Here is a 26,923-nt window from a genome sequence, read left to right on the forward strand (position 1 = left end):
TCTCAAGATCATCATTCATGCAAGTCTGGTCCACGAAGGGCTTATAGTAACCCGAGATTCCTCTGACTCTAACCCCTGCTTGTGCAGCGGAGAACTGAAAATTCTGTATGCATTGATAATTGTACAATGTACATGTATTAGGCAACATAATTAATGAAACTATAATTTTAACACAATTATAGGTCAGGATTACGGGTGCCTAAATACGGGGTTTGAAGTTAAAGATGATTCTCAAGCTACCAGAAATAAATGGACAAAATCATTATTTACATTTGGCCTTAAAGTTCCCCTTGCATCTTGTAGATAATCACACAGATCTAGTATTTTGCTCACTGAATCCATTTCAGTAGAATGAACTTTCTGAAGCAAAAAATCAAAACAGCCAGAGAACAGTAGAGTTTACTAATGTCACTTGTTTTGGGGCTATAATAGTTAAAACTTAATGATCGCATTAAATGTTTCTTCCCTGGCTCTCCTGAGTCCTCAATTGAATTCATAAGAAGTTTTCTATTAAAACAATCATTTAGGATATCTATCAATCACCAATCAAAAAGAAATAGGAAATATAAGATTTTAATTTCAACAAATTTACCACTAGGTCTCTTAAATAGTTCACAACTTCATTTTCACAATGCAAATAAAAATGTGATTTACGGTGATTAAAATTCATACCATATATTTTTTTTTTTGGAAAATACAACTAAGACTGCAAAAATCACTTAAACATGTTTATTGTGTATCAGCTCAAACATGAGGATACGAATGTAAATGCTACAAATGTTACTGACTTTATTTCTCTCACACAACCAAATGTTTTCTCTAACATTACGTATGTTCAGGTCAACAATGAAGCTTGTTTATGGAGTCTTTTAAATGCTGGTGCTGCCATGCATGAATTATGATTACATTGACGATCCAATAGCTGGTTAACAACCAAAATGGTCATTGATGGCATCTATAAGATCTGCTTTCCTTGTGCCAGAGGCAGAAATTCCTTCTTTTTTCACAATCTCCTTTAAAACTGCCACTGTCAACTTCCCAAGCTATTAAAGATCAATATTTATATTAGAAACTTTGTCTTTTCCATTTTTGTTTGAGGAGCCTAACTCAACTCCTTTTTTCACATAAGCCTAGTGTTCATATTCTCACATATCTAATAGGAGGAAGATTTTAGAAAGCCACACATATCGTTAATTTATGATCAATTATTCTCCACAGCGAGCTCTAAATCTGGACCCATGGAACATAAAATTATAAATCTTGTGGTAGAGAGAACTTGGCTTATCATTAACATGCAGTTTGTCCGATGTCTACAGGTCACGAGGAAGTTATTTAATGGTATATTATATTTTCTTTACATGTATGATCATGCTCAGATCTAAACCATATCAGTTATCTGCCATGAGTGAATGAAGTTTTTTTTTTTTTTTCAAAATAACATTTATATACTCTACACTAGAATTAGTTTTAAACCTTCTTGATGACCTTGAATCCTACTTGAGAACAAACAGATACACTTGTCACACTAAAGGGTCTGTGCAGTGAATTATGGCCATGATAATAGCATCTGTTCTCCAGTAAATGTCAGCCTATGGTCACAAGAAGTTAATTAAGATTTGAGGTAACAAATTTTGGATATTATTTATAAAATAACAAACCAAAGCAGTACAATAGGTTGATAGCAACACATCAGTATTGAAATACAGAAACTTAAAGAAAAAAAAGTGGTGTTGTTTTCTTTTGCTTTTTGCCTTAAAATAACTTCCTTGTTTATAGAAAAGTTTACATTTCCTTCCTTGACATCGTTATCTGTAAACAAAGGGGAAAATAAGAAATACATGTTACTATTTAGGATTGTAAGGATGAGACTCAAGTGATGAAACTTGAATCCTTCAAGTGACAGAACAAGTTCAAGTGTCACGGTTCGACATTAATATTAGTCCATTAGTCTCAGACTAGTACTTTTCATTCGGACTTATAAAATATGTGGCTTATCAGTCCGAACAGACCAATAAAAATTTCTGGAAAACAAAATAAATTTGTTACTGATGTTGGATTCTTGACAACTTTTATGGGAAAATCCCAAATGTAATTTTAGCTTTCTAGATTCTTGGTGGGTGGTTAGCTAATTCGAGTCAATTCAGCAATTTTACAACTGATTGATATGAAGTTAAACATCTAAGCAATCACGATTAAGTAAGACACATAAAAGAAAGATGTCGAACATTTTGGATGTAATGTATAGAGAAAAAAGAACAAGATCATGAATACGATTGTACTTCCTGATTTCAAAGAATCTGTGGAATAAAACACTTCACTTTTTTTTTTTAAAAAAGTATAAAAGAACATTTTAATATTTATTTTTAAATTAATTGTTACAAAACATTCATTTTCTTTTGACGGACTCGTAAAATCCTGTGTGGACTAGTAAAAGTAAAGAAGCACTATTCCGGTTGGACTAATGCCAAAAAATATTAGTGTCGAACCCTGTGTGACCTTATCAAAACAATTAATACTGAAGAAACAGGACTCAACTTTAACTTTAAAACAAACTTTTTTTTACTAGACCTGACCTACATGACCTAATATCCTTAGATCAATGAATGACTAATTAATTATTTAACAAATTTAAAAAAAAACAAAAAACATAGTCAGCAATAAATCGATGGTTATCTTTTAAAAGATTTTTTTGAGGTGAAAAATAAAAATATTATACAATTATGGACTCTATTAGTGGTGAATATGGTTTGATATTCTCCAGAAAAAAAATCAATATTGACCGAGGCGAAGCTGAGGTCAATATTGATATTTTTCTGGTGAAAACAAGAAAGCACTCATGACTTAATGAACTGCTAAGAAATCCTTTAATTTTTACATGGACAGTTGGGCTACCTTGACACAAAATAAACTAGAGAGGACCAAACATCTTTTCATCACCTAAAAGTTTTGACTGTTGTTGAGTCCTAGGCTCAGAGCTGGTTCAGAATCTACCCTGGCTTTGTGCATATGTTATGTATGATTAAAACTATGAGATATATCTTTAAGAACTATCTGAGCTAAAGAGGTATCCAAAGATTAATTTAGATTTTTTTTTTAAATGAACAAGCTCAAACTTTAATTAAAACCTACCCTTCCTGCCTCGGCCTCTTTTTTGACGTCGATGGACACCGAAGCCTCTGCAGTTTTTGCTTTTTTTGATGCAGCATTTCCAGCGGCTCCTCCTGCTTTCTACAATTCAAACAATTAATCAAAGTCAATAAACAGAAATTCCTTTGTCTTCCCCTAGGATAAGTTTTGAAAATAAAACTTTGATCTATGGTGAATCCAACCACGCAGGAAAAAATGTTGTGAATTAATTTGGATCTTCATTCAATAATGGAATTTTCATGTAAGTTTAGTTTTTTTAACCTACTGATTCTTAAGACAAAAATTTTTAAATGACCCCACCATATTTTCAATACTGTATAATCATTATTATTTCCTTGAAAGGGGTTTGAGGGGTTATTGCAATAACCACTCTTCCAAATGATGCTTTGTGGCAGCATTGGTTGAAACTTGCCTTGTGGTTCAGGTGGAGTCAAGGAAAGTTAACAGACATACAAATGGATAGGCAATGGTCAAACTTTCATCACAAAAGTTAAATTGATCATCTGACTCATGTGAGCTGACCAGGCCAAATACTTTGCATAATTGATTAAAATATGCTTATACATGAAACGTATAACATTCAAGTCAATGTGAATAAAACACTGTAATTACCCTCTTTTTGGCCCCTGGTTCATATCCACTCGGGAACACAATGTCCTTAAAGTTCTTGATTGCTTCTCCTGCTTTCTTTTTCATTCTCTCTTCATCAGGCACTGAAATATAGCAGGATCCAATAATGAAATACAGCAGGATCCAATAATGAAATAAAACAGGATCCAATAATGAAATACAGCAGAATCCAATAATGAAAATACAACAGGATCCAATAATGAAATACAACAGGATCCAATAATGAAATACAGCAGAATCCAATAATGAAAATACAACAGAATCCAAAAATGAAATACAACAGAATCCAATAATGAAATACAACAGGATCCAATAATGAAATAAAACAGGATCCAATAATGAAATACAACAGGATCCAATAATGAAATAAAACAGGATCCAATAATGAAATACAGCAGAATCCAATAATGAAAATACAACAGGATCCAATAATGAAATACAACAGGATCCAAAAATGTAATAAAGCAGAATCCAATAATGAAAATACAACAGAATCCAAAAATGAAATACAACAGAATCCAATAATGAAATACAACAGGATCCAATAATGAAATAAAACAGGATCCAATAATGAAATACAACAGGATCCAATAATGAAATAAAACAGGATCCAAAAATGAAATACAGCAGAATCCAATAATGAAAATACAACAGGATCCAATAATGAAAAACAACAGGATCCAATAATGAAATACAGCAGAATCCAATAATGAAAATACAACAGGATCCAATAATGAAATACAACAGGATCCAATAATGAAATACAGCAGAATCCAATAATGAAAATACAACAGAATCCAAAAATGAAATACAACAGAATCCAATAATGAAATACAACAGGATCCAATAATGAAATAAAACAGGATCCAATAATGAAATACAACAGGATCCAATAATGAAATAAAACAGGATCCAATAATGAAATACAGCAGAATCCAATAATGAAAATACAACAGGATCCAATAATGAAATACAACAGGATCCAAAAATGTAATAAAGCAGAATCCAATAATGAAAATACAACAGAATCCAAAAATGAAATACAACAGAATCCAATAATGAAATACAACAGGATCCAATAATGAAATAAAACAGGATCCAATAATGAAATACAACAGGATCCAATAATGAAATAAAACAGGATCCAAAAATGAAATACAGCAGAATCCAATAATGAAAATACAACAGGATCCAATAATGAAAAACAACAGGATCCAATAATGAAATACAGCAGAATCCAATAATGAAAATACAACAGGATCCAATAATGAAATACAACAGGATCCAATAATGAAATACAGCAGAATCCAATAATGAAAATACAACAGAATCCAAAAATGAAATACAACAGAATCCAATAATGAAATACAACAGGATCCAATAATGAAATAAAACAGGATCCAATAATGAAATACAACAGGATCCAATAATGAAATAAAACAGGATCCAATAATGAAATACAACAGGATCCAAGAATGATATACAGCAGGATCCAATAATGAAATACAGCAGGATCCAATAATGAAATAAAACAGGATCCAATAATGAAATAAAACAGGATCCAATAATGAAATACAGCAGAATCCAATAATGAAAATACAACAGGATCCAATAATGAAATACAACAGGATCCAATAATGAAATACAGCAGAATCCAATTATGAAAATACAACAGGATCCAATAGTGAAATACAGCAGGATCCAATAATGAAATACAGAGGATCCAATAATGAAATACAGCAGGATCCAATAATGAAATATACTGCATCCAACAATGAAATACAGCAGAATCCAATAATGAAATACAACAGGATCCAAAGATGTAAATTTCATTTTTTAACCTCTTGAGACACAAAATACATTCATTTTAAACAATAATATAATATTGACCGAGGCGAAGCTGAGGTCAATATTGATATTTTTCTGGTGAAAACAAGAAAGCACTCATGACTTAATGAAATGCTAAGAAATCCTTTAATTTTTAAATGGCCAGTCGGGCTACCTTGACACAAAATAAACTAGACAGGACCAAACTTTAATTCTTTATAAGCATGTTCAATGTAATGGGGTTTTACTGAACTGTACATCACTTGTGTACATATACTTACAAGTAAAGTCCTCCACCTCTTCAGGGGCTGCTCTGTCAAGGGCCAAAGCCTCAATATTCCTCCAGTATTTCTGTAGTGAGGGGTTCTCAAAGTTCTCACTGTTAAATGTAAACTTCATCTTCTTAATCATCTCCTTTGCTTTTTCTATCTGACCAGCATCAGCTTAAAAAAGCAAACACTAAATTAGGGACACATTCATTCCTTCAGAAAATTTTTTTTTTTACAAACAATAGTAACTGTACCAGTAATAATAATAACAATAATAACAATAACTGTAAATCATTTTTATTTGCAAGAACTTTTTATTTACGGTCTTGTGAAAATTTATTCATGCATATATTTTTTTTCTTTTAAGACAATATACAACAAAAACAGAATTCATGAAAATGTTGTATCACTTACAAATACCAAATAGATGTTGTATCACTTATAAATACCAAATAGATGTTGTATCGCTCATTAATGCCAAATAGATGTTGTATCGCTCATAAATACCAAATAGATGTTGTATCGCTCATAAATACCAAATAGATGTTGTATCTTATAAATGCCAAATAGATGTTGTATCGCTCATAAATGCCAAATAGATGTTGTATCGCTCATAAATACCAAATAGATGTTGTATCGCTTATAAATACCAAATAGATGTTGTATCGCTCATAAATACCAAATTGATATTGTATCGCTCATAAATACCAAATTGATGTTGTATCGCTCATAAATACCAAATAGATGTTGTATCGCTCATAAATACCAAATAGATGTTGTATCACTTATAAATACCAAATAGATGTTGTATCACTCATAAATACCAAATAGATGTTGTGTCACTTATAAATACCAAATAGATGTTGTATCACACATAAATACCAAATAGATGTTGTATCGCTCATAAATACCAAATAGATGTTGTATCACTTATAAATACCAAATAGATGTTGTATCACTCATAAATACAAATAGATGTTGTATCGCTTATAAATACCAAATAGATGTTGTATCACTAATAAATACCAAATAGATGTTGTATCACTTATAAATACCAAATAGATGTTGTATTGCTTATAAATACCAAATAAATGTTGTATCACTTATAAATACCAAATACCGTAAATCTGGAAATTTTTACTGTAGATAAATTTTTAGCAAATTTGCGCGTGCATTGCATTCGCAAAAATATTTTTCTTAAAAATAAATCAACAACAAAAAATGTAAACAAAAATTTTGCTGAAAGCTGGTGTCTATTTTTAACTCAGTGAACAGGTGTTCGTAAGCACTGGTCATTTTAGAAACCTGTTTATATTACAAGCAAATTACCTGTGCGTGTAAAGTGCCCTCACTAGTTTCAATATCGTCTGATGGTTTGACAGGCACTGAGGTAGTACCGGTATGTCTCTTTTAAATTATTTTGCCAAGAAAGAGAGACCAGTTATTTTATCTAACCATGCTACCAACGAATCCCTAGCACGAAAGCTTGTCAATGAGGAACTCACTCTTGTTTATGCAGAAACCCCCACGAAACAAAGAAGAGGGTCATATACTATACTAAGTGAGGAAATGAGAGCCAAAGTGGCGCAGTACGCTAATGAACACGGGACACCAAAAACGTTAAAAAAATTCGGCAAATTGAATTTAAAGGAATCTACTGTTCGACGCCATTAATGCTGGGGGAAGACCTTGACAAGAAAGTGCAGGAGTTAGTTACAGAAATAAGGGATGCGGGTGGTATAATTAACAGTCGAATAATCCGTGCCATAGCAAAAGGGGTGGTGCTAGCAGAAGACAGAACACTGTTAGCAGAAAATGGGGGGTGCATTGAAATAACTCGGCAGTGGGCACTCTCGCTCTTGAAGCGAATGAATATGGTAAAACGACGTGGAAGCAGTACGGCTAAACCTGAAATCAAGAACTTAGAGGAACTCAAATCAAATTTTCTCAGTAAAATCGAAGAACTTGTTACAAAGTATGAAATCCCTCCACAGCTGGTAATTAATTTTGACCACACGAGTGTTCAGCTATTACCTGTCAGCAGGTGGACAATGGCGGAGAAGGGGTGTGACAAAGTAAACATCGTTGGCTTGGACGACAAACGTGAAATCACAGGTAAGAATAATTATATAATTGTGAATGACAATTCTTAAATCATAATAAATAGGCTTAATTTATTTAAAGCAAGGCATCTTACTCAATACTGCATATTTAAAAAATTACAGGTGTTATGGCCGGAGCTTTGAGCGGAGATATTCTGCCACCGCAAGTAATTTATAAAGGGAAAACAGATGCCTGTCATGCAAAGTATAATTTTCCTAGAGACTGGGATGTTACTCACACAGATAAACATTGGGCGAACAAAGAAACTAGTTTTCGTTATCTTGACAAGATCATCATACCATACGTAAACAAAGTGAGGGATGAACTAGACCTGCCTTTGCGCCAAAAGGCTCTGATCATTTGGGACTTTTTTAGTGCACAACTTTCCGAGGAATTCAGAGATTGTATGAAAATACTGGGTCTTGTTTATGTGTACGTCCCACCGAACTGTACCTCAGAACTTCAACCAATGGACTTGAGTGTTCAAAAGATTGTTAAAGACCACATGCGTGAACAGTTTGAAACGTGGTATGCTGAAAAGGTCACAGCGAAGCTCAAAGCTGGTGATGAATTGGATTTTAATCTTGGAATGTCTGTTCTCAAACCACTCAGTGCAAAGTGGCTTGATTCAGCCATATCCTACCTAAAGAGAAATCCAGAGAAAGTTTATAACGGTTTCAAGAAAGCTGGGATTTCAGACGCTCTGAAACTCTCATTTGAATTTTAATGAACGCAAATAAATTTGTTACCATACTGGACCATTTCAACAAAAAATGTTTCATGTGAACCAATGTTTTAAATTGTGTTTTAATTTAATTTTAACTAGACGTTTTTATCTCTTCTTATACACGGTAGAAAATATTTTTATATGAATTTTTAAGGTTATAGTTAAAGATGACATCGTTTTAATATATTTTATGTACATGCATGATTTAATAAAATAGAGTTTAGATGTTTTATCTCTTCTGATATTTCTTCTGATTATTGAATGTTGACGTCATTTTATATTGCCATATGTACATGTGTAATTTATTGTATGTACATGTGAATCTTGATAGCATGTTCTATCGTTAAAAGGATAGTCCTATGGACCCGGTTTAACGATAGAATTCGTTCCGTGTATTTACAGTGTTGCAAAATAAACACAGGCGATAACTCAAACTCGAACTCAGTGCATTTTTCCACAAACAATCCAGAGAGTTCCAAATGTAAACATGGCGTGTAAATTTGAGGTGAGAAAAAAGTTGAGAAAATTAGTTGAATTTTCGTCTTTATTTGGATTTATATTTTAGGTTAAAAGGCATACACAGCCTCAAAAAGGTCTATAATTAATTTGGAAATTATTTTCAGTGCAAATCCTTTTGTATTCTTCAAAATTGTTCCGGAGCGAGTCTGAAATTTTTTTGCCACATTGCGGAGTATATTGGTGGTATTCTAACTCTGCTAACTAATGTGAAACATATAAACTGTTATGAAAATTTAAAGTGCTTTTTATTTTTAGCGCCAATGACAATTCGCAAAATTTTGAAACGTAAAAATTAATCAACAGCTTTTTGACCTAGATTCGCAAAAATAAATCGATGTAAAAATTTCCAGATTTACGGTAGATGTTGTATCACTTATAAATACCAAATAGATGTTGTATCACTTATAAATACCAAATAGATGTTGTATCGCTCATAAATACCAAATAGATGTTGTATCGCTTATAAATACCAAATAGATGTTGTATCACTCATAAATACCAAATAGATGTTGCATCGCTTATAAATACCAAATAGATGTTGTATCACTTATAAATACCAAATAGATGTTGTATCACTCATAAATACCAAATAGATGTTGTATTGCTTATAAATACCAAATAAATGTTGTATCGCTTATAAATACCAAATAGATGTTGTATCACTCATAAATACCAAATAGATGTTGTATCACTTATAAATACTAAATAGAGTGATTGATCAGAGAATGAGATACTCTCATTTACACACATTTTAAAATAGGAACAAGATTATTTTTATACAAATACCCACTGATTATTTAAATCAAGAAAGGGTAAATCTTATCATTACTAGAGTAGCGTAAGTAATTGATTGTGAAGGTGGACTACATGCATATTCTTTTGAATGAATGAGGAATTCATTATATTTAAAACGAGTTGAAGAAAAAAATTAATACCCAGTATACATGTCTGTACAAAATTAAAACAAATGTAGCATTTGAATTGCACAGATGAATCAGAATCTGTTCAAAACCTTTCAAAATGATCGGTAAGATTGATCATTTAAGCTCAGATATTGTATTCATTTTTTTAATGTTATCATGAATTAGCAAAATGTTGACTGTGCCAAAGCTGCTAATACATAAATCCTGCTTTTTTAAGGCCATATACAGTATATTACGTACCTTTGGGTTGTTCCTCGAACTTTACTTTTCTGAAATCATCAGCATAAGGGAGATAAATCACATGGAAGCCTGGGGGTGAAATCTGCACGTTGTGCTCATCAAACTCCTCCTCCTGCAATATACAGTCACAAATTTCTGTCTCACTGCCAATATGCTTCTTTTTTTTTCCTTTCTTAGGTGTCATTTTTTTATAAACATTGTAACTATACCTGAGGAACTAGTGCTACAAAGCGTGGAGGAAAATTTTTGCCGCTGATGTATTTGCAAATTGGAGTTACATCCCTTTCTAATGACTTCTTGAGAAGTGCTGTAAACAGTGTGGTGCTGCCTGTGATGGTCTATAAAGAGATGAAGATGAATAAACATTTAAAATACATGAAAGATGGTGTCTTGTCAAAATTTAAACAAAATAGGCTTTTAAACAACAAATATTACATACATGAACCAGCTAGTACATGAACAAATAACAAGGCTCACTCCTACCATATGTTTATCAATAAACTTATACACATGTACAATTATCTTCAAAAAGCATTATTATTAATTTGGAGGCAATTGATTTTTTTTCTCCCAAAAAAGCAGTGCAGACAAATATCCTGTATAAATGGTTTAGAATAATAGTATTTCTGCCACTAGTTTAATTCAATTTTAAAAGAGAGCTTAAAGTATGAGAGTAAAAACTATATATTTACAGTTTCATCAGGATAAATAAATTGTGCTGGCTTAACATGGTAATATTTTTTCAGAAGACTGGAGGGTTTGAAACCCATCAGTTGAAATCCTGTAAAGAGACCAAAAAATCAACGTTATAAGCATTTAAAAATAAACATTGGAAAAAATATACACAATGAACACTTTAACACATGAAATTTAGAAATTAAAAAAAAAACTAGAAATCTGATGAGTCAGCAAGGGCCCTGCTGAGGGGTAGAAATATAAGGGTGCAGATTAGGGGATGAGAATTTTACTTGATAACAAAACTTTAATAATATGTAAAGAAAAGGCAACAGCAACTGCTAAATATCCAACAACCTGTAAATAGTATCCTTGTATTTACATAAGGCAGTAAAATACCTCATATCTATAATAACTAAATTAAATGTATATTTAAAGAAGAATGAAGCATGTGTTTTCTAAAATGCCAGCCTTCAGTGACTGCAAATATCACCCAGGCTTGACCTTAACTTCAAAACAAATATCAGTTGCAGACAAAGGTGTTAATTAATCTTAAAGTGATAAATAAAGATAACCCTCTAAAATTTTCTGTAAACCAGCAAGATAATCAATCCCAAGGGATTAATTATACTGCTCTCTAAATCTTTTCTTCTAAATTTACAATAAGAACTTTTTAAGCAATGATAGAATGAGGTTATTATCTGAATACCTGTTAAAATAAACAGTATTCTTGAATTTACATAAAGCAGAAAAAAAGAAAACAAAAAATAAAATCATTATAAAAAAGATATCATTATCTACATGTATATCTTGTTTTAAGAATTCAATAAAATCATTACTCACTGTGTATTTTACCAAAATAAAGTATGAACATTATTTAAATCCACATTTCAGATAATGTAAACATCATTCAAAATTGACCTTAACTTCAAAACAAACTTCATTTGCAGACAGAGGTGTTAATTAATCTCAATGTGGCAGATAAAGATAAATGCTTTGGATTTTCTTCAAGAGGAAAGTTAATTTATCTCAAGAGACTCATTGCTGCCTTTCATAGTTTACAACAGGAACATTCTCAGCAGTTATCTCTCTTTGCCCATTCACTCTTATATGAAGTTAAGGAATCTACCCCACTACCCCAGCTACAAACCAGATGACATAGGGACCCAAACTTAGCATCAAAATATGTCTTACTGCCTATTCAACCAACATACCAAATTTGAACTTAATTGGTCAACTCTAAAAAAAAGTTATTAGAGAAAAACAGAAAATTTGTGGATGGAAGAATGACAGACGGACAGACAGACAGAGTGATTACTATAGGGCACCTGCAAATCCTTGCAGGCCCTAATGATGACGTAATGGGTATGATGTAACAATGCCTTGAATATGAAACTACTGTTAAATGGAAAAGCAGGATTAAATATAAGATATTTTTCATAAACAAAAAATAATAAAACAAATGTTGCCTTTTGATTCATTACAATTCATAGATCAAACCTCATGAAAACAAGAGGCCCAAGGGCCTTAATGGTCACCTAGGTACAATACAACAATTTAGAGGATCCATAAACTGATAAAAGAAGCTTTGTTGCCCGAAAGAAAAATAAAAAAAAAAAGAAAAATAGTATGATCAGCATCAACAAAATAATTGGTCTAGTATCTATCTGTCCCCCATTTACCACTACACTGTATTACCATGCAGACTATTAACAAAATTTCTATTTTTAACCCCATATTTTTACTTCTCACATTGGCAGCTCTTTGAAGAACATTAAAAAAGATAAGTTATTTTTGTCTCATTTTTACTCATCTATTATTTCCAAGTCTACCTAATCATTTAAACTATGGAAGTACTTTTTGTATTATACAAGAAATATTCTTGCATAATTCTTTTGTTCTATTGACCTTTCAAATACATTGTTTACAGTGATTAATTATCAAAGGTGAATAGCAAATGGGAATAACTTTTCTCAGCAGACTACAAGTTAATAGAGCCCTGACCAGGACCAGAACACTTGACTAAATGGTCCAGGTGTTCCAAATTCTGGTAAAAATACCCTTGCATATTAAAACTTTTACTCTGTTTGCCTCGAATATGCCCAGAAGCATAGAAGATTTTCAAAGAAATGCATTTCCACTATATTATTAAATAAAGTAGTAGAAAAAATATTTTGAAAGAAATTATGCATTTTCACTAAATAATCAATAGCCCCCCTCCCCTCCTTTCACAAGAACCCCGACCCAGGGGCCATGAATTTCACAATTTTGAAAGAGGCATTCTTCCTTTTCATAACCATGCACTTTCTTTGTTTGAATAATACCCAGGAGCAGGGAAGAAGATTTTCAAAGAATTAATGCATTTTCCTATATAATCAATAGAGCCCCGCCCTAACACCAGAACCTCGACACAGGGGACATGAAATTCATAATTTTGGAAGAGGCACTCTTGCTCATCATAACTATGTAATTAGTTACTTTATCTAATACCCAGGAGCAGAGAAGAAGATTTTCAAAGAATTAATGTGTTTTCACTATATAATCAATAGAGACCCACCCTAATGCCAGAACATCTGACCCTGGGGCCATGAAATTCACAATTTTGGAATAGGCACTCTTGCTCATCATAACTATGTAATTAGTTACTTTATTTAATACCCAGGAGCAGAGAAGAAGATTTTCAAAGAATTAATGTGTTTTCACTATATAATCAATAGAGCCCCATCCTAACGCCAGAACATCTGACCCTGGGGCCATGAAATTCACAAATATTGGAAGAGGCACTCTTGCTCTTCATAACTATGTACTTAGTTAGGTTATTTAATACCCATGAGCAGAGAAGAAGATTTTCAAAGAAATAATGCACTTTCACTATATGATCTAGATAGTCCCACCCTAGCACCATAAACCCCTGACCCTGGGGCAATGACTTTCACAATTTTGGTAGAGGGCTCAATGCTTATTACAATCATGCCAACAGTTTGACTGCTTGATGTCCAGGAGTAAAGAAGATGATTTTTAAAGATTGCATTAATTTTAGTGGTTATAGCCCCACCCCTCAGGCCCCAGGGGGGCAGGGACCATGAAATTCATAATTTTTGTTCCCCATCACCCATAAATGCTATATGCCAAATTTGGTTGAAATTGGTTAAGCGGTTTCAGAGAAGAAGCTAAAAATGTTCAAATGTTAATGCACAACGCACGACAACGGACGGAAATGGATAGCAATAGGTCACCTGAGTGACTCAAGGTGACCTAAAAAATAATATCTTTGTGCTCTGTCTTTGAGCCTTGAGGTTTGATGATGCGTTACATACATTTTCCTTACAAATGAATAACTTCTGAATAAACTTTCACATTGCAAATATCACAATTTTTGAAGAAATGAAGCCAAAAAATTTTATCAAAAGATATAACACACTGTACCAGTTTCTCCAAAATTTTTGATCTGGTTGAGTTCATCATTTTCAAAGCTGATTCTCTTTCCTCCGTAAGTTTGTGCCTTCTTTAGGTCCTGTGGCATCAATACTTCACCAGTTTCCTGTGTGATACAACAGATATTTAAATGGTATTCATTTTGCAACCATTGCTATTTAGCTGTATGTTCTACAACCATCAGAATTTCTTATTGGTCCAGATCCCCACTCACCTGTAAATATGTCTTGGAGTGAGTTTTGAGTTCCTCATTGGTGTTTCTGTATAGCTTTACTGCTGACGGTTTGTAACAAGGACGAACTAGAGTGTACCTGTAAGTCAAAGGTAATCTGTTTATTCCTTCAAAAACATCACCATTAAATAAAGTGCCCTGCCACAGCATGATACGCCCATCAAATATTGTTCAATTCTCATAAACAGAGTGCAAGAAAATCATGTCAACCTTTATTCAAAGATTTCCATGATTTTTCCATTCCTTATAATATTTGCTGTTTATACATCTCCTGTTGTGTAGGCACTGCTTGATCAGAGATGCTCTAACAGAAATGATTGAGACAGCTAGCCTTCCTACATTGAACTCATTAATTAATTATAATCTTTAACTGGATGCATGTCCACTCATCACTCCCAAGGGATGAATGGATCTGCACTATCTGCTTTGTAGTCTGTCCTGCAGTAAAAATGCATATTTATGTCATTCTGTTGAAAACAGAGATTTTTTTAATTTGTTAAAAAGATTTATAAAAAGAAACAAAAACTTATGTGATCTTGATGCAACATTTTTAATAAGGTTACTGCATAACTCTTAGATCTGTAGGGACTATCTACCATAAAACATTTTTTTTTTAAAAATGCTTGATGATTTTTTGAGATTTAATGTCAAACTGGTTTTAAGCTGCAGTGCATATGGACAAATGGACATGCTGATTCCAATATCCCCCCCCCCTATAATTAGTTTTATTTATACTATACAATATCAAATCAGTTTATTTTACAAAATCAAATTAGTTTTAATTACTTTTCACCAAATTCATTTTAAAAGTTAGGCTAGCCAACAAAATCTATTTATCAAACATGGCTGATTCCTTTGCCCAATTCCCAAGAGATATAGATAACACCTGCTTGATCAGAGATGCTCTACCAGTTACAGACCCTGAAACGTGCTACTATCCCCAAAAAACATGTGACTTTCGTGCGCTTTTCCTTTCGTGCAAACCATGTAGCGTTGCGTGTGAACTGTGTAGCGTTTCGTGTAAACCGTGTAGCGTTTCGTGTAAGCTCCAAAGCGTATCGTCCAAACTGTGTAGCGAGCGTGTGAGAAACGTGCGACTTTCGTGCAAGAACCGTGTGATAAACGTGTGACTTTCGTGCAAGAATCGTGTGAGAAACGTGTAGGATTCATTCAGAAGTCACTTTATTTCAGATATGGCTATTGATGGATCAACTTATCATTCTGTGTTGTTTGTAACTAATATTATCCGGATCTATCATACCGGTACCGGTGGTATTTTAAAAGAGAAAAAAATATGGAAACAACAAAATAAAATTACTCAGTAATGTATTACATATTTGTTTGATTTTCTTTCTTTTTTATTTAAATAAAGACGGAAAGAAAATGTGTTCAAAGTAATTAATTATATGAAAATCAATTTTGAGGTATTTGATGCAATACATTTTTATAGGGAGCAATACTGAACATTTCTTTAAAGAAAATTCGTCAGGAATTCTTTTCATTCATTAATTTGAAAATCTTCAATTACAAATTTACAATTACTGTATATAGAGATTACAAGAACATATGGGTGATTAATACAAAATAATAGATAGATAAGACAGGCATGAAAAATAAAATACAAAATTTAGTGCGTTGAATAAATGTGAAGTATGGGAATTCTAGGCCGGGGAGCACAATTAATTTTTTTTCTTTATAATCAAACATAATTTTCTCACAAATAATTTTGAAACGAAGTCATTTATAGTCTATTTATGCATAAAATTGGTTGATTAATAATTGTCATATGAATGAATTATAACAATTATAACCCACATACATCGGCAAATACAGGTTTAAATATTTCGGGGGGGGGGGGGGGGGGGAGGGGGGGTCAAATGAAAACACACAAACTTTGAGATAATTTTCTTTTTAAAGAAAATTATTGCTTTTTTAGGGGTGTGCCCGATGCACCCCTTACCCTTAAAAATATTTTGGAATCTTCTTTACACTTCCAACACTCTTCTTACGACTGTGATCAAGGTCATTTACAACAGCGATCACGGGCTCCATGTGCAGGGAACCGAAAACGTTTTCTGCTACATGTATTAGCTCTTGTCAATCATGGCTAAGATGACAACCGACAATAACGATTGGTTTTTAATTTGTAAAATTAAATTGTTTTATTAGTATTCAATGGGTACAAATAAATACCCATGGATTTTATTTCTTAAATTTATCCAATTATCTGTAAACAGTGAATTAATTTGATGTCTATTCGTGAATAAAAAACTATAAAGAAATAAATCTCGAACAATTATATAGTAGTTGTTTTATTAATCATGCAGTTCTTGAGCATAATTTTTAGCTTTCATTGGTCATGTATACATTTATATTGAATGTATTGTTAAGAGCCGCGACTATTGATTACATTTTTTTTTGTCTATACGTGGTTTGAGATAAAGGATTTTACAAGGTGGTGGGTATATTGTTTTTATTTGATAAACACAATGCCTTAAAAGAGAACTAAAGAATTACAATATCTACCCCCCCAAAACCACCACCCCCCCCCACCCCCCCCGACTTCTCTACCATATTAAATTTAAATGATAAACCAAAGTTTAATTCTGTAATGAAACGATATATTTACAATTCTGAATAAAGCGTATTTAATGAATTACAGGTATCGGGTCCCTCTGGAGATATAGATATCCTTTTTTTTTCTAAGAACAGGCATTTGTTTCTATAATATTTTTTCCCAATGGTATACTTACTGAAACAAGTGCCCATTATATTTAGCCATGTACAGAAGTACCCGGTAAGATCTCGGTAATCTCCCCTCCCCTTTCCTGCATAATGTTCTTGTGTGATGCAGTGTACATACTACCTTAAAGTTTGCAAATTATAAACAGATCCCAATGTAATCAGAAATGAATAAATCAATCAATAATTAAATTAAAAAAAGAAAAGAAAAGAAAATCAATCTGTTCACAGAAATCATACACAATTTAATCATTTTTTTTCCAAACCAATAACTGAGTTTATTTGTCAGTAATAAAATGACTTTTTAATATCAAACTAAAATTGTAAAATCATTGAATGCTGTAAAAGATTATGATTTACAAATACATGTATAATTATTTTTTTCATTGCGTAATTTAGAGTCTAGTGAAAAAGATTTGTACATAGACGATGATAGGCATTTCACCGGGCGGGTCACATACTCAATGACAACTATTACAATGTAATTAATTACAAGTGAACATTGAGTATTTTATCTGTGAATATAGTACTGGTGTAGCGAGTTTTACTCTTAACTTAATCTGAATGATTGCAATTCTTAACTAATCTTTGATTAATCTGTGATAATTTAAGTAAAGTCCGAGAGATTCCGAATAGAAAATTCAGATCGAGGCCAAAGCGTGCAAGAATCATGTACAAAGCGTGTGAGAAATGTGTACAAAGCGTTTCATGCAGGCTTTTGTGTACACCGTGCAGCCTTTCACGCAAAGCGTTTCGTGTAAACCGTGTAGCGTTTCGTGCAAACCGTGTAGCGTTTCATGCAAACCGTGTAGCGAGCGTGTACCGTTCGTGCAGCGTGCCTGTGGGGTAGTAGCACGTTTCAGGGTCTGTAGCTCCTCACACTAAACTCAACAATTTCTCTCTAATTTGACATGCAATTTTCTGTTATCAAAATTCTCCTTGACCAGTGCTTGATAATTACACCCATGGGAGAGATGGAATTTTTCTTATAATACTACATTTGTTATAGATTGCTGTAAAGTTTATAATGAAAAACACAGGTAATCAAAGATTAGGAAGCTCACCTCGATGAATGTTATCTATAAGTAAGGCAAATTTCACATCATATTTTTTTCTAGTTAGGGTACATCCCAAGATCAATATCCATGCAAGTTTGGTTTGAGCAGGACTTATAGTTACTTGGAAATAGATCTGCTCAAAAAACTTATAACCTGTTTACTAATCAAGAAAATTTTGGTCAGTTCCAACATCCAAAGCAAGTCTGGAAGTTTCATCCTTAGATGCACGAACTATGCAAGTTTAATCATAACAGGCCATAGTATTATATAGTTACTCCAAAAAAATTACCCTGGTCACTCATCTGGAAAATGTAAGTCAGATTCAGAATCCTAAGCAAGTTTGGAAGTGTCCATCCCTAGATACACCATCCATGCTAATTTGGTTAAAATATGGCTAAAATTCACTAATGTGGAAAATCTAGGTCAGATCAAGCATCCGAAGCAGGTTGGTAAGTGTACATCCCTAGATGCATCATCCATGAAAGTTTGGTCCAGCTAGGGCTTACAGTTACTTGGGAATGGGACTGCTCCAAAATCTAAACCTGGTCTCACATGTGGAAAATCTAGGTCAGATCCAGCATCCGAAGCAAGCGTGGTAATATCCATCCCTAAATGCATCATCCATGCAAGTTTGGTCTTGGTAGGGCTTATAGCTACCTGGGAACGGACCTGCTCCAAAAACTTTAACCTAGTCACTCATCTGGAAAATCTAGGTCAGATCCAGCATCCGAAGCAAGTGTGGTCATGTCCATCCCTAGATGCATCATCCATGCAAGTTTGGTCCAAGTAGGGCTTATAGTTACTTGGGAATGGACCTGCTTCAAAAACATTAATCTAGTCACTCATCTGGAAAATCTAGGTCATATCCAGCATCCGAAGCAAGCGTGGTAGTGTCCATCCCTAAATGCATCAGCCATGCAAGTTTGGTCCAGGTAGGGCTTATAGTTACTTGGGAATGGGACTTGCTCCTAAAACTTTAACCGTGACGCCGACGCCGGGGGTATAGCATAAGCTCATCTCGCCTTCGTCGAGGTGAGCTTAAAATAAGTATTTTTTGATTTAAAACTTTTTAATAAGGATACTGCAACACTCTTACATTTTTGGGGATTGTGTAATTCAATAGTATAGAGACAGTTTTTTAAAAAAATTTCACTTAAACTAAAGGTCACAGTGACCATGAAATAGGTCGCAACACACCTTCTACGTAAGAGGCATAAATTGGCCAAGTTTGATGATTCTAAGTCTAATAGTTTTCTAGTTATGAACCGGACAGGATTTTTCCATATTTGGCCATAGCATCTTAAATAAAGGTTAGAGCGACCTACTTTTAATGTGCGACACACCTTCTACCAAAGATGTATCAGCTGACAAAGTTTGATAATTCTAGGCCTAATAGTATTAAAGTTATGAGCCGGACATGAAAAAGCTAACAGACGGACATGAACGCCATAACATAATACGTCCCGTCTTAAGACGGCGTATAAAAATAATACAATAACAACCTTTCAGTTTGAAGTCAATGGTATTTTGTTAGTAGGTATATAGTCATTTCATGAAGTCACAAGACTTAACACTTTGACAATATTTCAACATATACAACTTTATTTAGTTAGCCTAGGGTTGCATCAAAATCATTCCATATTGTATCCTAACAATGACACAAATGTATTGACTTACACTCCGACCCCTAAATCCAGCCCTGGCCCCAGTGATAATGGAATCCTCCTCAGTGCTCTCTTCTTGTGGTCCTTTGAACGTACCCTACCAATACATTAACAATATAAATAGCATTTTTTAACAATCAAAGGCCTGAAGGCCTGAGAGGCGCATCGCACTGAAGATAGAAAAATTAAAAAAAAAAATTCTCAGAAAAATCCATCTTACATGTTGAGGGAAAATCAGGATTAAAAATAAAAATTTAAATATCATTTCTTTGAGGTTAAAAAATGTTTTGAGTCTTGGCATTTTTAGCCAGTCGGTTTGGAGAGGTCAAAAAAACATTTTTTTTTTTAAGATAATCAATTATAATTCATTGATATTTACATGTAAATTAATTTATAATTGATTTTAATTATATTTTTATTTTTTATTTTTATTCTTTCATTATTATCATACATGTAATAGGAAGATGAAATATAATGAATGAGAATTTAGAAAGGAATGATTATTGAATAATTCTATATTTAAAGAACATTGGACTATTAATCATAATTAAATATGGTAAGGAGCTGAAATATTTTACACTTTGAAATTTGCATTTAATATATCCTTTGGGTCTCTTATACTGTGTATGTTTGGTTGTGACCCTTTGTTTCCAAAGCTTATAGGGGTCAATGGGAAACTTGGTTGCTGCATGCCAAAGGTCAATTATAATATGTCAATAATTATGTAAAATTTTAGAAATATAAATAAATGATCATGTACCCATAGTACCTTCTGTACCCTGGTTACATTCAGAATCCAGATAATATAATAATGAAAGTAGAATTCGTATTATTACATAACCACTGTACCCTCTCTACCCACTGTAACCAGGTCACATTAACAGTCCTTCAGAAATTTCCTACTTTCATTTTTCAATGGTTTTATACTGTAACCTTTTTGTAACCTTATTGCTAAAGGATAAATAGGGGATGTACCCTAGGGTACAAAAGTATGACCTCAATACACAGTACCAATTTCTTGCCATATATGTTTCAGTCTAGTGAGCTACAGATCTGCAGCTAGTTCCTTTTCATCAAATTTCCATCTTTGACAATGTGTTTCCCCAAATTTTTATACCATCATCTTTTATCAGATTTTTACCATCGTAACAGAAAAATTCCATCTTAATGAATATGTTGTTCTTTAAAATCAATTCTGCACTGAACATTTTGAGACATCTATTTTTGTGTGGAATTTCTTTTCACCATACAGTTTTAGGGGGACACATTTTATCTGTGTGTTTTTTTTTTTTTATGTCTTCTACCCTCACATTGTTTTCATTTTAATCTTTGATGAACTATTCAATAATATAGACTTTCAAATACATGTACCTATAAAGCTCCATATCTTCTACTGAAAATGTTACTCTGAAACCCATGCATTTAATTATATTGATACAATATTTTCTAATATACAGTCTGAACAAGCCAATTCAGCAAAACTTTTGCATCGAATTGGTTAAGAACAAATAAATACCTGGTAAGTAGTTCCTCCAGTCTTTCCGCTGGATCTGCCATTTCTGTGAAGTCATCATCGGCAGTGTAAAGTAAATCCTGATAAAATTAAATAAAACAATTAATTTGGCGTAATTCACAGACTAATTAATTCAGAATTATCATGTTTCCTAACATAATAAGAAAGTAGCAAGCAAATAAGTTCATTTTTCCAGATTATCAACAGTATAATCTCTACACTGACAACATACTGTATATTGTTCTCAAGCAATCAATTTGGAAATGGAATACCAATATCAATGTTACTTTTTCAAAGTTAAACTAAAAATATACTGTATGCACATGTAAACTGTACATGGTGTGCAGCTGGTATCTAAACAATTATCATGTAAATTTAAAAAATAAAATTTAGGGGCATATTATCAAAACCCTGTGAAACAAACATTTAACACAGAATATTTTTTTGTAATTCATAGCAACATGAAGTGGATTGAACAGAAAGCATGAATGCCTATAATCATTTTCTCCACAATAAAATTGATGTAAAGTCCAGTCACCTTGTAAAACTTGCTGACATTGAAGCTTTCATTTGGCTTCTGAAGGTGCATCAATTCCAGATCAATTCCAGTTTCATTAAGATCACTGGCCTTTGTCTTCGCTTGTCGCTTAATAATGATTCAAGATACAATCTTACTGAGGATTACACAATTCTTACTTACATTTTTATCTCCATAAAAGAAACTCTTATATGAGAAGCATTATTACTGTTGTGAAAACGAAAACATTAGTTGGGAAAAAAAATCAAATTTGCTAAATCATTAAAATATATTTCTCCTTAACATAGCTATAAAAGAAAATTACCAAATAAATTTCAATCATGCATTCTCAGTTTAAACTTTCACAATTAATGATTAGTTTTGGGCTGCTTGTATTAAACAGAGCCCTGTCTACCTGAAGCTGTGGGGAGCCAGCATGGGGGTTATCATTATTGGTGAACAACAAGATTCGCTTATAGGAAACCTTCTGTGGACTGGAAAAAGAAAAATAAATTAAGAAGTTGCATTTACATCTCATATATACATATTTTTATTTGTCTGTAGAGATAAATTACCAGGGAAATTCACTGATTTTATCTAAAATTCAATTTAAAAAAAACATTATTCTACGACACAAATGAAAAACTAGAATTGATTTGGAAATAAAAAATATTCAGAGGTTAGTTTTTCTCCCAATATTTATTTATATTTGCTACAAATGTTAATTAAATATAATAAGCATAGTAAGACTGACCTGTTAGCAAACATATTCTGGCAGGTCCATAATGCATCATTCAGGGAATATGCTGTGTTGTGTCCAAAGTCTTTGTCAAAAGTTTTCATTCCCTCTGAAATATAGTGACAAATGAATGATAATAACAAAGAAAAATTGATTATTCTTTTTTTTTGGTTTGAAGAATTATGGGAATTCTGGCCCAATACTAGTAGTTCTGATAGTGTTCACAAGTTCCATGGTTAAACACTAATGTTTAGTCCCTTAGCCTCAGACTTATGTATTTTAACTCAGCTTAATGAAATCTGTTTCTAATCTGCAGTACTAATGAAAATTCCTGGTAAACAACTTGAATAAATTATCTTCATGTTTGTCCAATTTTGACAACTTTCACTGGAAAATCATGAAACATATTTTTAGCTATGTAATATCTTGTTAGGTGGTCACGCTATTAAGCACTTAGTTGTTCATATGTTTGTTATGATGTAAAAAATATTTTAGTAATTGTGAGTTCGCATGACATGACTTAATCAGCTGGCAGACTTTTTTAAAGTCCCAAATGGCTGTTCCACTTTTCCACAATTTGACATCACTTTTCTGCAAAAAATTTCTGCTTTTCCGAGACAGATTGTACTGCTATTCTGCAATAATAGTTTTTGCTTTTCCATGACTTAAGTTTTACATGTATCTCTTCTGTTAGCCAAGTAAAACTCCTTTTGCATTTAGATGTAATTGCTTTTCCTATGCTACATTACTAAGACACGTACATTAACGTACACGTTATTCAAAACATTGATTTTTCTAAACATGTATACATCGTAAATTATACATTGGTTACCACGATTTGTTACTGTATAAATAATTTCCATGACATCTGAAACCTATCACTGAATGTGAAGAACTTTGTCAAATTCATTCAATTTTTCTCACACCATGATTTCATAATCATTACTACTGACTATAAAACTTTTAAGATAAAATACAGAAAAATAGGTAAATATCAGCAGCCGTTTGATGCCAAGCACTATCCATGGCCATTGAAAAATGTGTAAAGGAGGTGTCATAATAAGGAGATTACACACAACTTATAGTTAAAAACCAATCACAGAAAAGCAATGTGAAGAAGTCGCAGAAAGCAGACAAGGAGCTGAAATAAAATCAAAATTGGAAAAGCAGGATGGCCTCCTGAATGTGAAAACTCAGAATGCTAAAATAAAAAGTTCTAATCTCCAACAATTTGAATTTATGGTTTGTTTGACAAATTTAATAAAATTTAACCTTACAAATTGAGCATTATTTTATTTTTAATCAAAAACTTCATGAAAATGCTTTATTTATTTAACAAAAAAGTATCATGTGTACATTGTATAATCAATTTCTAATTACTGCAAAACACTGATTTTCAATTTTGATGTACTACCGGTAATCAGGGTTGCCCCTAAGAATTGAAATAGCAGGGGACATTAAAAAAGTAGAAGGGGGGTCCCTCCCCTAACAGGGAACTGAGGGAAGGAGCCAAAATAACTGGGGGATTATTTCATTGAAGGCAGTGAAATTCCTTGGCCCCTTGGACAACCTGACTAATAAATATGGCTCCTGATTAGTAAAAGTAAACTGGAACTAATCCTGCTAGACCAATGCCTTAAAAAATAGTTTCAAAATCTGAACTTCCAAATTTTCTAATTTAACTGTAGAAAATGTCATAAAGAAGGATTTGGAGAGATTTTTCGGTTAATCTTGTGACCTACCATCAATTATATTCTCTAACTCCAAGATCCGTTCTGCTCCAGGCTGCTCTAATCCCTAAAACATTCATATCATAATCAACTGAAAATATTAATGCTCAAAAATACTGCAATTTTTTTTATTTGATACTAAATTGTACACATTTATGTTGATTTGATACTAAATTGTACATTTATGTTGATTGGATACTAAATTGTACACATTTATGTTAATTTGATACTAAATTGTACACAATAATGTTGATTGGATACTAAACTGTACACATTTATGTTGATTGGATACTAAATTGTACGCATTTATGTTAATTTGTAGGGATGGGTATTGGCAAAAATTTCGTATCATGATATATCACGATTTTTTCCAAAAATATCACAATAAATCGTGATATTTCTACACACAATTTTTACTACAATTTCAAATGAATTTCCATAATATTTCTTTAAAATATGCTATAAAAACATAACTTTACTTTTTTAACTTTTTATTTATTTAATATAAAGCATGTACTAAATTGTACACATTTATGTTGATTGGATACTAAATTGTATACATTTATGTTGATTGGATACTAAATTGCACTTATGTTCAGTTATGTTTACCTGGTAGACATAAATGTGTTTGAAATCACTGGGATTCTGGGATTTTTCCTAGGAAAAAAAAAATTTTCACATGAAGTACAAACTTTACTCACTGAATACACAGAAGACTCAATACTGTAATGTACATCACCAAATTTTCAAGTGCTTATATAAGTTTTGCATTTTTTCCTTTATATCCAAGGTTGGTTGTTTGAAATCATGCAAGTTTTACAGAATATTTCAATGCTACGTATAATTTAATTTAATTTACATGTACAATATTTTCACCCTTTTTTTTAATTACCGGGTAATTGAGATGTGAAGGGAAGAAATGGATAATACTTACCGTTCCAAAGAAGACTATTCCTACAAGATCTTTATCACTACTGATGATCTTGTTCTGTAGAGTCGTCTTGGCACACTGACAAATATATATATATATATATATATATATATATATATATATATATATATATATATATATATATATATATATATATATATATATATATATATATATATATATATATATATATATATATATATATATATAATGTGTAATTACAGCTAAGGCAGGTTATCAATAGTTTTTTTTTTTTTAAATATTTGAAGTAAAATTTCTCAATACAACTATTCTATGCATACAACATTTTTTATGCTATTCTATAGCTAATCAAAAAAAAAAATATTTTTTTTACTGTATGTACCAATAAATGCCTTTAAATCATTTGAACCTGATAATGAGTTAGACACAGATGGGAAATTGATATCAATAAATTGTTCCTGACTTAAAGATTTGACCCTCAGGTTTATTTACTGGATTGACAGTGTTACCCTCAGACAAAGCTGAAAATGGGACTCCTCCTCCTCATTATCTATATCCTCTTTATCAAACATAGACTTGGAGCAGTCAACCAAGAAGATTAAGCCGTCTCTTTGAGCTCTTGTCTGTTTTTAATAAATTTCAAATGTACACAATGAGTCTTTGATTATCAAATCACAAAACAGAGGGTAAAATTAGATACATTTGTAAAAATCATCTAATTATGATATTGCTCATCTTACTCTTAGATAGATTGTGAAGAAACCAAAGACCTTAATTTAACCATTCATTTTTACAACTGATTTACCAGAAAATCAAATCCTGTTTCCTCTTCATTTTCATCATCATCTCCAAAGTTTGCAAACCCAAAATCAGCCATTTCCACATACAATGTATTGCTGTAAATAGATAAAAGAAAATTCACTGCTAATAGCTGTAACATCTTCAATATCATGTACCGGTACACAAAAAAGGGGATTCAATTAAAGATTTCTCAATATCAATATTAATCTAGTTAATCATGAGTTAAATGAAAATGGGGAAGGGATCTATAACTTCTCTTTAATCTTGGTTGGAACAGTTCTATAAACATTTATTACAAGACTGTACACATGATGAATAAAACATAGAAAATAACAAGTAAATACTAAGAAATTTGAAACAGATTTTGTAATTTCAGATTAAATACTATTTTAGCAATCCTATGACAATGGGATGTTTAAAAAATGCTCTATTTTATTAGTCGGCCTGTTTTTCCACCTTTTTTTTCACAACCTATCTGCTTTTCCGCAATTACTCCATACTCATGTTTTATTTCCAGTA

The 26,923-nt window shown here is 32.2% G+C and overlaps 1 protein-coding gene across 1 annotated transcript; it reads right to left on the minus strand.

The window, feature by feature from the left end:
- Positions 1-714: 714 nt before the first annotated feature.
- Positions 715-26,499, minus strand: LOC133189986 (X-ray repair cross-complementing protein 5-like). The gene is made up of 19 exons (XM_061325442.1): positions 26,409-26,499; positions 26,113-26,226; positions 25,625-25,699; positions 25,300-25,347; positions 24,703-24,757; positions 22,976-23,069; positions 22,637-22,715; positions 22,243-22,350; positions 21,708-21,784; positions 20,205-20,288; positions 14,710-14,806; positions 14,487-14,601; positions 11,078-11,166; positions 10,595-10,723; positions 10,386-10,497; positions 5,886-6,047; positions 3,760-3,860; positions 3,130-3,228; positions 715-1,043 (listed from the first exon to the last, which is right to left on the minus strand). Exons 1-19 carry the CDS (start codon positions 26,478-26,480, stop codon positions 927-929), a joined length of 1,827 nt encoding a protein of 608 aa, XP_061181426.1. The 5' UTR covers positions 26,481-26,499; the 3' UTR covers positions 715-926.
- Between the last annotated feature and the right edge of the window lie 424 nt (positions 26,500-26,923).

The sequence above is a fragment of the Saccostrea echinata genome, unplaced genomic scaffold (assembly GCF_033153115.1).
Source record: "Saccostrea echinata isolate AGI-Se365-2 ecotype Australia unplaced genomic scaffold, CSIRO_AGI_Sech_v1 ptg000020l, whole genome shotgun sequence".
Classification (NCBI taxonomy): Eukaryota; Metazoa; Mollusca; class Bivalvia; order Ostreida; family Ostreidae; genus Saccostrea; species Saccostrea echinata.

Excerpts from the sequence above, each read along its gene's own strand:
- LOC133189986 (XM_061325442.1), bottom strand. The coding sequence starts at position 26,480 with ATGGCTGATTTTGGGTTTGCAAACTTTGGAGATGATGATGAAAATGAA. Across the intron at positions 22,716-22,975 it reads CAGAATATGTTTGCTAACAG|TCCACAGAAGGTTTCCTATA; the intron begins GTCAGTCTTACT and ends TTCTTTTTCCAG. Across the intron at positions 10,724-11,077 it reads TTATTTATCCTGATGAAACT|ACCATCACAGGCAGCACCAC; the intron begins GTAAATATATAG and ends ATCTCTTTATAG.